Here is a 12,208-nt window from a genome sequence, read left to right as displayed (position 1 = left end):
CTGCGACAATGTTTTTTGCCCCATCAGGCATTGGGATCTCAACCCAGAATTCCAATGGGCAGCGGAGACTGCGGGAACTGTGGGATAGCTACCCACAGTGCAACACTCTGGAAGTCGACGCTAGCCTCGGTACTGTGGCAGCACTCCGCCGAGTTAATGCACTTAGAGCATTTTGTGTGGGGACACACACACAATCGACTATATAAAAACGATTTCTAAAACACCGACTTCTATAAATTCGACCTAATTTCATAGTGTAGACATACCCATACATGGGGATATTTATAGCAGAATTATACCACTGAAGTTATACCAGTATAAGTCCACGTGTAAACATCTTATTCTGGAACAAGAGTGCCTTTATGACACTTAGCAACATAATCTAAACCAGAAAAAGGTACTCTTCATATATGGACACACTTATTCTGCAAGAAAAATGCCTTTTTCTGATTTAGCTTATGTTGCAAAGCATCATAAAGACCCTAGTCTTCCAGAATAAGAGTGTCCACTATATCAGTATAACTATAGTAGTATAATTATACTGGTATAGTTCTGCCAGTAAATTTCCCTATAAATATAAATCCTTACATTGACTTGGGCAAATCACTGCCCCTCCCTGAACTGGAACTGTGAGTCACCACCCCTCTCTTCTCCTTCCTTTCCTTGTAAAGCTAACCTATCTAACCCAAGTGTTTGATGATAGAAACTCATTATAGATTTCTACCGTTTTCTTGCAAAGACTAGCTAAGCCTTTCTCCTTTTAGTGATGGCATAAATTCCTCACTCTGGCAATTGCCCCTCCACACTCCCAACCTTCTTTTCCTAAAATCTTTAAAAGGGAAATTCAACCGTTACTCGGATGGCTCCTGTTAGCACCACTTGGGTTACAATAATTATGGTTGGAAAACTAAAAGTTCTTAGGTAAACACAAGCTTAGCCACTTTCCACACTGATTGTGCCTCAGAAATTTTAATTGCTGTTGGTTTTTCTGTCTCTCTCCTTTTAAAGGAAAAAAAAATTCATGGAAACTGTAGGGAAATAAAACCCAGAGGAGCCTACATAAAGGTCTGGAATCTGGATATTTTCCATGGTTTCCACATCAGGCTGTATGGGATGACACAGCTGGTACACTTGGATTCTCAGATCAATACATGGAAGATTTTGTTCCTGTTCCCTTGAGGTTTGGACGGGTAGGCTGGTTCCCTTAGAACATTTGTGTTGTTTGAGAGGGACCCTTGGAAGATCTATAGCCCATTGCCTGCTGCCAAGGGTACTCCTCCCATCAATGCTCTTCCCCTCACAGGCATAGCTGAACCCCAGCTCAACTCCCTCCCTAGCTTAGAAAGCCTGTATTAGGAGTTAATAGCCAGTGCTCATCAGATTCCATTGTCTCTTGTGAGTGAGAGAGAGCACTCCCCTGTCAGTGTAAAGCTGTTGAACTAGAAGAACTTGTATATGTGGGTCACAAGTATGAGAATTGTAAACAGAAGTGAAAGGCATTTGGAGATGCTCTAAGATACATGGGTAAGTGAAGCAAGAGCACTGGGACTTCTCAGTCACCAAGGGAAAAGCCCCAAGACCCCAGAGTTTGGTTCATTTCCTTCCCATTGGGACAGCTTGACCCCCTCCCATCCGTTTGCTCTGGAAACTCAAGCCACAATGCCTAATTTTCAGTTTAGTTCATCTTCCCCAAAATAACACACACAACTCCTTCCCCAGCCTCATCATCCCGACTGGTTTTCCTCTTTCCAGGGGCAATATGAATTGGTAGCTGTGAGATGTGCATGCGTGGGTGAGGGACAGATAGAAGGAGAAAAAAGAAAGGAAACTCCCTACCTGTAGAACCAGCAGCATCTGGACAATGGAAGCTGGGAGCTTTGTTTGGACGAGAGGAAGAATCTCTTCCAACTTCACCTTTAATAAGACCAAGTCTCTGAAGCCGAGCAGGGCAATCTGGCGGATAGTCAATTCCTGACCCTGAAAAAATACAGTTCGGAAATGTGCGTATGCATAACGTGCGCGCGCACACACACAAAGACACTCTTGCAAATTATTGTTGTGTGCTGTTATGGTAGAGCACCCATTAGCTGCTCAGCCTCATGATTCCTTGTACTGTTGAGTGGCCTATCTAGAGAGCGCCTTTCCTGCCCCATTTCTAATCGATGAGTGACAGACCTCCTGAAGCCCATGACTGGCGACAGTCATGCAAAGAATGAGCCATGATCTCAGCAGAAAATGACACTTATTCACAAAACCCAAACCACTATCTTGGTTGTGATTAGGATTAGCAGTCTGAAGCCCAGGACTGGTACAGCCACTGTTGTGTTGCTGGTCAGACTTGAGGCACATTGGCTATGCTGGGAGGCGATGAATTTGTATAGCATGCACCTAAACTACACCTGCTTCTAGTCTGTGTCAGACCCCACATTGAACACCAACATTTAGCGTTGGAAATTGCAAACGAAAATACAATTTAATTAATTATTATGTTTACTATTCACTTTGGGCCAGAGCCAGGCCCTGTCCAATTCTTTCCACTGACAGTGAGGAAAGCAACAGCTTTGGCTTTCCAATGTGACTGGGTTAAAGGAGGGTTTTGTTTTCATTTTCAACATTAATGATAGGGCTCCTGTAAAGGTTTAACAGATGAAAATGTTGAAATATTTCACAGCATATTTAAACACAACTGAACTCAGTCCAACATTCCAGCATCACAGTAACCTAGTGCTATGCCTAACACGCTCAACACAGTCTACTATACCATTAAACTAACTGCAGCTAAGATTTCACTGCTCAAACTTTCTTCCCGTCCCTCCCCAATGCTTTCCAGTGTGGAGTCTCTCCCCCTCTCTCTTGAGGGAATTAAACTCTGCCCTATATTCTGCTTCAGGATCCATAACACACACACACACACACACACACACACAAGCAAATTTCTGACTGGAGGGAATGAACACCAGTTAACCATAAATTTAGAATGGGGTTAATGTTGCAATTAACTGCTAAATCAATATGCAAATACCTTAAGACCTATTGGCCTGGCCATTTTATGAGTGTTGTGCTCTCTTAAGACATCCAAATGCTTGTTTGAGAATGCCAGGTGTAAAGAGGAGCTGCACAAAGCTGTGAAATGTATCTCAGCAATAACATGACACTTTTTTTCCATTTATGCCGATCGTCCAATTTAATCCAACTAATTTACTATCTCAGTTAAAAACAACATCCCATAGAAAACAGAAAGATATGATCTCATTTTTCTTCCCAAGCCCAGCAGAGCAGTCACTCACTAACTCAGTGAGAGCAGTGTGACTTGTATAAACTGTTTGCATGTAGTTGGCAATTTAGGGGACTGGATGTCCTAGAGTCATACCTAGGTCACAGGTTCAAACCTAGCTGAAGTTGTTAGTAACCAGAAGTCACTTCCATATGATGGAGGTTCAGTGGCTTATGGTTGAAGGGCTCAGTTACATTCCATGTGGACACTTGTGCCCATCACAAAAGCCACAATGACACCTTTAATGGCATTTGCAGTAAAAAAAAGTCACAGGCTGAATGGGTCCGAAGACTGACAGAACCCTCTCACCCAAAGACATGATTCCTCCAGAACAGAATCATCTTTGGTGAGGGAAATTTGCAGTGCCACATGTGTGGATAAATACAGTTTATACAGGTTGGGAGTGTGGAGGGGCAAGTGCCAGAGTGAGGAATTTATGCCATCACTAAAAGGAGAAAGCTAGTCTTTGCAAGAAAACTGCAGGGAGAGGAGGCTGTTCTTGTTATTAAGGCACTGGATTCAGAGTTCAGTGATCTGGATTCAGTCCCCAGATCTACCACCAATTTCCTGTGTGATTGTGGCAAGTCACTTAGACACTCTGTGCCTCAGCTCTTCATCGGTAAAATGAGAATAGTACTTCTCTAACTCAAAAGGAAGATGCAAAGATATGTTTATGAGGTACTCTGATACTACTGGGATATATGCCTTAGGAAAGTGTAAACATAAATAAAATACAAAGGATCTCGATTTCCTTCATATCATTACTTTAAAAAGTCACAAAGTTCTGCAGAACTTTTGTTCAGTTTCTCATTATTGAGACACCGTATAGCAGCAAAGAGATTTTCTCTGGAGCCATTAGTGGAAAAGGGTGTCACCACTAAACGACATGGTATCACTTTTTCTATAGCCAGGAGAGCTATTCAAATACAAGGAGAGCAGAAACAACTCCCAATAAAATAGACAGAAAGATTCTTCTCCTCAAGGAGTTTAGTACACTAAAAACCAGGTTTCAGCATCTCACCCTGCTAAATTAGGTCACTCCATGTCTCCAGAGTATGCGCACACATGAACAAGGGTGCACACATAGCACAAAGAGTAAAAAGACTTCTCAGTTGCACAATTTAATCTGTACCCCACCCCCCAAACACACATACCTTCTAGCATCTGCAGCAAGTACAGCCAGGAGAGAGTAAAACAAATATATTGGAACGGTTAGCAATCTTCTTTAGATAAGTTCTCTCGGCCGCTTTTAGGAAATGCCAACTTTAATAATTAGGAAAGGGCAACCTTCAAATTTCACCTGCTGACTTTCAAGCAATAAAAGAAAAAATCAAATGTATCTAGAGTCTGGTTCTCCAGGAGCAGAGACAGGCCAAAAGGGAAGACCTAACATTTCTAAGAATTTCATTCTATAGAGAAGATGTGCTTTTGGTGCCTTTTCAGACCCCCTCCTTCCCCCGCCTCCCTCATGACTGGCGAGACGTTATAAAAATTCTCATTTGTGAATAGCTCCTCAACAGTTAGGACTGCTGGTGCTGGAAATCCTGACCAAAACTATTATTATTTGTATTACCGTAGCACCTAGGAGCCCTAAGTCATGAGCCAGGACCCTATAGCACTAGGCACTGTACACAGAGAACAAAAAGACAATCCCTGCCCCCAAAAGGTTTACAGTCTAAGCAAATTGAAGAAGTATAATACAGATTTAAAATCGAACCTCCTTCAGGAATGCTACACTTGGCTGCTTAGCCTTGTAAACGGGACTTAGAGAGAAACCAGAGTGATGTCACTTATCTGCGCAGGTACTGTACATATATGGCCACTCACCACAAAAGCATCTGAGACCCAGGGAGACAGTTAAAGTCTTCTGATTAAAGTCAGTGGGAATTAGAAATCTTTCATACGCGCCTTTACAAATTTCTCCCCTGGTCTAGACCCAGGATTTGCCCCGGTGACAGCCAGTCATTGGAACAGCTGTGCCAGTGCTATCCCCGGATGCAGACAGGCAAAGCCACTACTTGCAGTGATGGAGCTAAAGCTACTGCAATGACTAAAGAACTAATGACAATAATTGGGACAAATCCTCAGTCTAAACAAGACCCAAGTACAGTCCTGTTGTATCAGTGCTTAAGCACTGTTTAAACTCCACCATAGACAGGCTCCTAACAGCTAGAGAGGACAGGACCAAACAGGATTCAAAACATTGTGCTCTCCCTTAGGTTAGCTAGTTTATCACACTAGTTCCATTTACATAGTTCACTAGGACAAACGTCACTAAGAGCCCATTTGGCCCAAACCATGGTTTAAAGTTTTTTAAACCTGGTCCTCCAGCAGAGATGGAGACTTAATTGCTGCAGGGAGAGAAGGGAAGCACAAGGGTCCATTAAGCAGGTACTGTATTTGCATTCCCTCCCCATCTCCCAGACTATATTTTAATCAGGTTTACCTGGACAGGGTAGAATATTGCCTGGAGCGTGGGAAGGGTCTCTGTGAAGAAGTGATCCCAAATTTCAGACAGGATATCAATGCGATCCTCACCTAAAAGCACAGGAATTTGGAGGGAGAAAAACCCTTTAGCAATTAGGACACTACAGTCAGGTTCAAATGTCCCAGCGCTCTTTACCTTTCTAGGTGAATATCACAAACCTGCCTCATTTAGGGTCTCCTACCCCAAAGCAGAAAAGTCTTGGCAGCTTTAGCTGAATTTTGCTTTGTATTTGTTCACAGCAAAAAGGTGAGGGGGCATAAATCTATGATCAGAAACTGCTGAGTCCCTCCCAGCTCTAAGAACACAGTTCCCCATGAAATGTAAAACAGCCCAATTAAAGTAAAAGGGTGATGCTGCTCCTTAGGCAATAGGGTCTATCTCCACGGGCCACGTATGTTGCAATTAAAAAGCACCTAATAAACATTAAGCTGATATTCCAATATGGTCCCACTGAGCAGCTGTGAATGAAGCAGACAGGAGAGAGCCCAGAGGCTGAAGTCAGGGAGTCAATGCTGTACAGATACCTCTTTAACCAGCTACATTACCTCTGAGATTCTCCCTCCCCAAACATAGATCTAGAAGTCACAGAATTCAGCCACCCACCCACCTGTGTGACAAGCCACAAAGCCATAATGATGAGAATGCCTCTTCTACTCAGAGAAGTTTTAAACTTGGCAGCTCACAAGGTTCAACTGTTCCCATTGTATCCAGCCAGCCCCAACAAAAGCCCCAACTGTCACAAGTTTGGAAATTTAAAATAAATGTAGACTGAAAGTCATGCAACCCAGAACTCACATGGCAAGCACGTAGCTTTCATCACAAGGTGATGTATAAATGGTCATGCAATGGGTACATTTGATCATTTAGACGGAATATTTTTTTCTAACTCATGAATAAACTCAATTCACAAAGCTTCTTGTGTTTCTAAAAAAAGGTAAGGCTGAGATTTCCAAGCTGCCTAGTGGATGTGAACGCCCAGTTTCCCATCCCCGACGCCAGTGGTTCTCAACCAGGGGTCCCGGGCCCCCTGCGGGGCAATGAGCAGGTTTCAGGGGGTCCGCCAAGCAGGGCTGGCATTAGACCCGCTGGGGCCAAGGGCAGAAAGCCAAAGCCCCACCAGGGGGCTGAAGCCCGGGGCTCCAAGTCCCACCACCTGGGGCTGAAGCCAAAACCTGAGCAACTTAGCTTTGCAGGGCCCCCTGTGCCATGGGGCACCAGGCAATTGCTTTCCTTGCTACCCCCTAACGCCAGCCCTGGGTTTTATCTGCAGAAAACCAGGTGTTGTGGCACAGGTGGGCCGTGGAGTTTTTATAGCATGTTGGGGGGGCCACAGAAAAGAAAAGGTTGAGAACCCCTGCGCTAGGCGGCTTTGAAATCTCAGCATTAAACTTGTGTGTAGCAGCTCTATCAGTTCCTCACAGAGGGACTTATATTTAAGTTGCGTCTCACAAGAACATTATTTACCTGTACTGAAATGTTTTCAAAACGCAGGAAAATTCCAAAGACTTTGAGTTTTCATGTTTACTACTAACTGTTTCCCCTAGCATGACTGTAGCACACCTTACTTGTGATATAAGCCATCAGAAAGAGAATGTGCAACCGTAGGGCCTGAGTCTGCAAGCTTTACCTCCCCAGAGTAAAGGCCCCATTGACTTCAGCAGGTTACAGGATCAGGTCCTATGTCTGCTTTTTAACCCCAACTGCAAGAATACACCAGAAAAATCATCCATCATCCACTGACAGAGCCATGCTTTATTCACACTGTCTGTAATGACAGGGAAGAGAGAAGTGGGACCCTGCTAAGCACTGAAGTGGATGGAGATTAAAGATAATGTAGGTATGGCCCAACCTAACCAAATACTTTGCTTTAGTTTTCAATAAGGGTAATGAAGAGCATGGGGGCTGTGTCAGGGTGGCTAATGCGAACAAGGATATGAAAGTAGAAATTACCACATCCAAGGTGGAAGCCATTCTCAAACAGTTTAATAGGACCAAATCGGAGGACCCAGATAATCTCCATCCAAGAATATTAAAGGAACTGGCACATGAAACTGCAAACCCAATAGCAAGAATTTGTAATGAATCTGTAATCATGCGGGTAAGTACCCTATGCCTGGAGAATTGCAAACATAGTATCTTTATTTAAGAACGGGGAAAAAAGGTGATCTGGCAAACTACAGGCCCATTATTTTTACCTCAATTGTTTGCAAGGTCTTAGAACAAATTTTGAAAGACAGAGTAGTTAAGGACATAGAGGTAAACAGTAATTGGGATAAAATACTAAATGTTTTTACAAAAAGTACATCATGCCACATCACCTTGATCTCCTTCTTTGAGAAGATAATGGATTTTTTAGATAAAGGAAATGCAGTAAAGATTTCAGTACAGTTCCACATGGGAAATTGTTAGTTAAACTGAAGAAAATGGGGATTAAAATGACAATCAAAAAGTGGGAGGAAACTGGTTTAAGGGGAGACTACAAGGTCATGATGAAAGGTGAACTATCAGGCTGGAAGGAGGTTACTAGTAGAGTTAGTCAATGATCAGTCTTGGGACCAATCTTATTTAACATTTACATTAAATGACTTTGGCACAAAAAGTAGAAATGTGCTCATAAAATTTGTGGATGACACAAAGTTGAGAGGTATTGCCAGTACAGAGGAGGACAGGACTATCATACAAGAAGATTTGGACAACCTTGAAAACTGAACTAATAGGAATGGGATGAAATTTAATACTGCAATAGTGAATTTAGGGACTACCACAAGAATTTTTGCTATAAGCTGAGGATGTAACAGTTGAAAGCGAAAGAGGAGGAGAAAGACCTGGGTGTATAAGCCACCAATGTGATGCAACCATGAAAAAGACCAATGTAATCCTAGGATGCATTAGGTAAGGTATTTCCAGTAGAGACAGAGAAGTGTTATTACCATTATATAAGGTAGTGGTGAGACCTCACCTGGAATACTGTGTGCAGCTCTGGTCTGCCGTGTTTAAGAAAGATTAATTCAAACTGGAACAGGTGTAGAGAAGGGCTACTAGGATGATCTGAGGAATGGAGAACTTGCTTAATGAGAGGAGACTTAAAAAGTTAGGCTTGTTTAGCCTAACAAAAAGGAGGCTGAGGGAAGATATGATTGCTCTCTATAAATACATCAGAGGGAAACACCAGGGAGGGAGAGGAGTTACTTAAGTTAAGGGCCAATGTTGGCATAAGAACAAAGGTATATAAACTGGCCATCAATAAGTTTTAGCTTGAAACTAGACATAGGTCATGTCTACACTACCAAACTTACAGCGGCACAGCTGTACTGATGCAGCTGCACTACTGTAAGATCGCTCATGTAGCCGCCCTATGCCAATGGGAGAGAGCTCTCCTGTCGACATAATTAAACTACCTAAACGAGCAGCAGTAGCTGTGTCAGCGGGAGAAGCCCTCATGCCAGCATAGCGCTGTGCACATAAGCTTTTATGCCAGCAAAATTTATGTCGCTCAGGGCAACATAAGTTTTGCTGACATAAGTGGCAGTGTAGACATGACCAAAGGGTTCTAACTATCAGAAGAGTGACGTTTTGAATCAGTTTTCCAAGAGGAGTAGTGGGGGGCAAAAAACCTAACTTTTTTCAAGTTTGATAAAAGGGATAGTATGATGAATTGCCTACAATGGCATGCGGGCCATGTGTGACTGCTATTAGCAAATATCTGCAACGGCCAGAGATGGGATGCTAGACGGTGAGGGCTCTAAGTTATTACAGAGAATTCTGTCCCAGGTGTCTCTCTGGTGGGTCTTGCCCACATGCTCAGGGTCTAATAGCCATGTTTGGGGTCGGGAAGGAATTTCCCCCCAGGTCAGATTGGCAGACTCCGGAGGTAGGGGTGATGGGATGTTTGCCTCCCTGTCAGCATGGGGCGCAGGTCACTTGCAGGTTTGAACGAGAGTAAACAGTAGATTCTCTATAACTTGAAGTCTTTAAATTAGGATTTGAGAACACCAGTAATTCAGCCAAAAGTTTTGGGCCTAATACAGGAGTGGGTGGGTGAGGGTCTGTTGCCTGTGATTTGCAGGAGATCAGACTAGATGATCATGATGGTCCTTTCTGGATAGGTTTTAGGATCCCACTCCTACCTGTCTCAGGCCTGAGCTGTTGCAGTGTGTGGGGATGGAAATAAAAAGAAAGGTAATCTTTAGGATGGGGAAGTGGTGTATTTGTGCAAGAGGTCATAAATCCTACAGAAATTTGAAGTGCTGCATTAAGAGCAGAAGTTTTGATTAAGAAAAACATGCACTAAAAACATTGCTGCTCTTTGCAGCACGGGCATTACTTCAACTCAGAGCTGGGAAAGGAGCTCCCTTTTTGGAAGTCAAAGCTAACTGGGAAGTGGGCACACGTGGCTCTTGTTAAAGTGACCGCAAGCCAGATTCTCTGGAACAAAGCAATAAGTTCATGAAAGAACAAGGAAGAAAAAAAATCAATGCTTGGAAATTCCATGAATCATCTGGCTCCTAACTGCATCACTGTGACCCTATAAGCACCGTGTTTACAATGCCACTTCAGACAAACGAAAGGGCAGCAGGAAAGCCCTTGTCTGTCTAGCTGGAACATCTTTCCCAAGCAATCAGCAGCCACATGCTGACACCTTTGTTTCATTTTAGCATGATGATGGATGACTCACAAACCCACTGCCAACAAGACCTGTATGTTTTAATCTGAATCACAAATTGGGACAGTTTTACAAGGGTTTTTTTGTCTGTTTGTTTGTTTTAGAGTTTTGTTAACTGGTCAGTGTTTGTTCTTTAGAAAGCTGAGGGGTTGGTAACAGCAAGATAGAGACCCCTGTTTAGGATACTGAGTGGAGCGCATCCTTGGGGCCAGTCTACACTAGCAGTGCTACAGCCGCGCAGCTGCACCAATGCAGCTGAAGCTCGTCTGGTAAAGACACCCTATGCCAATGGGAGAGACTTCTCCCCTGGACATAATAAAACCACCTCCGCAAGTAGCAATGTCATCAGGAGAAGCTCTCCCACCAACATAGTGCTGTCCACACCAGCATCTAGGTTGGTGTAACTTACATCATTCAGGAGATGGCTTATTCACATCCCTTAGCGGCGTGAGTTATACTGACATAAGTGGTCGTGTGTGCAAGACCTTAGATATAGTGTGCAGACTCCATTCCTCCCATATTCTCCTGTACAGGACTGCACCAAACAAGTGGGCAGTAAGCCAAATGGAAGGTGGCCCCTGTAAGGAGGAGGTTAGCAAATCTTGCGGCTCCTGCACACTGGGATTACCGAGCTGCTCACTGGCAACACATGGGTTGAGATATCAGCTTCGAAGAAAGCAGTGCTAAGGAATCCAGCGGTGCAAGAGTGTGTGCCTTAATTGGCATTTAATGACCCAGAAAAAGCGGGTCAATGGGGAAGCTGGCTTGGATCAGAGGCTACAAAACTGGGTCAGCAAATGGCAATCTAGTTTTCATGAGACAGAGCTGCACAAGTTGATTAGGCAAACCTAATAAAAGTGACTTATTACCAAAGATCAACCATAACAGCCGCTGTCCCACTGTTCTCCCCCCACCAGACCTTCAGAAGCAACTGGAGCATGACACTGTGGGGCCATAGTTTGAATGACCACTAGCTCTTCACATATGGAGAGTTTGAGGCCTGATGGGGTTTCATCCCCATCCCAGTGAAACACACACTCATTCTAGTACATTTGTTGAGGGCTTTCAACAGAACAAAGCTATGATACTTGTGGTACCAAGGTTATGGTCACAAGATCATGAGTCCAGGCCTTTCTGCACAGTTTCAAAGCATCTTAAGAAATAAGGCAAAAGCCTGTCGGGGCTTACCACTGTTTTAAAGCAAGGAAGCAGGAGTCATATCAAGGATTGGCACCATTTGGAAACTGGGTTTAAATTACACTGCAGAACCATGTGTGAGCCTTCCTGGTGAAGAGAGAGGCTGACGGAAAAGCCTCAGTCATGCTTTTGACTCAACAAGATCCAACATCCCTCAAGTAACATACAGGCTGGAGTACAATGTAGTTCCCAGAGGAGTTGCATGGATGTGTTAAACCCGTTCAGCTGTATGCTAGCCTGAACTGGGCTTAGTCAGTGCATGTGATCTCAGTTGCATATAAGGGGCCTTAGAATTTCCTGTCACATGAATCATTCGGAGATGATGGGCTTATGACAGATGCACCTCAGCTGTCCAAACATCAAAAGCTGACTCACAAGGGCCCTCCAGGACCCCATTCCAAAACAGTCTCTCTGTACTTGCCTTCGCACAGCTTAACCTTCTCCTCTATAAACAGCAAGCCCTTCGCAAGGAGCTGGTTCTGCCAAGAGAGAAGAGAGAGACATGCATTTGCTTTTCCCAAGAATTAAAATGAACTGAAGACAGAGTTTTATTGCTGTTATTTGCTTGACATGCAGGTGTCCAAAA

The 12,208-nt window shown here is 43.7% G+C and overlaps 1 protein-coding gene across 4 annotated transcripts in view; it reads right to left on the bottom strand.

Annotated features, from left to right (window-relative positions):
• The window catches only part of PRR5L (proline rich 5 like), a 71,242-nt gene that overhangs the window by 16,307 nt on the left and 42,727 nt on the right, over window positions 1-12,208 (bottom strand). For 2 of the 4 annotated variants that reach the window (XM_074956995.1, XM_074956996.1), the window contains exons 5-7: window positions 12,044-12,101; window positions 5,721-5,812; window positions 1,837-1,977 (exon numbers count right to left, since the gene is read on the bottom strand). In XM_074956995.1, coding sequence (XP_074813096.1) covers window positions 1,837-1,977; window positions 5,721-5,812; window positions 12,044-12,101 — 291 coding nt within the window. The remainder of the gene's footprint in view (window positions 1-1,836; window positions 1,978-5,720; window positions 5,813-12,043; window positions 12,102-12,208) is intronic. The other 2 variants (XM_074956997.1, XM_074956998.1) reach the window with 2 other exon arrangements.

This window comes from Natator depressus, chromosome 6 (genome assembly GCF_965152275.1).
Source record: "Natator depressus isolate rNatDep1 chromosome 6, rNatDep2.hap1, whole genome shotgun sequence".
Classification (NCBI taxonomy): Eukaryota; Metazoa; Chordata; order Testudines; family Cheloniidae; genus Natator; species Natator depressus.
The sequence above is the reverse complement of the archived record's forward strand: the minus strand, read 5'-3'. Positions and strand labels throughout refer to the sequence as shown.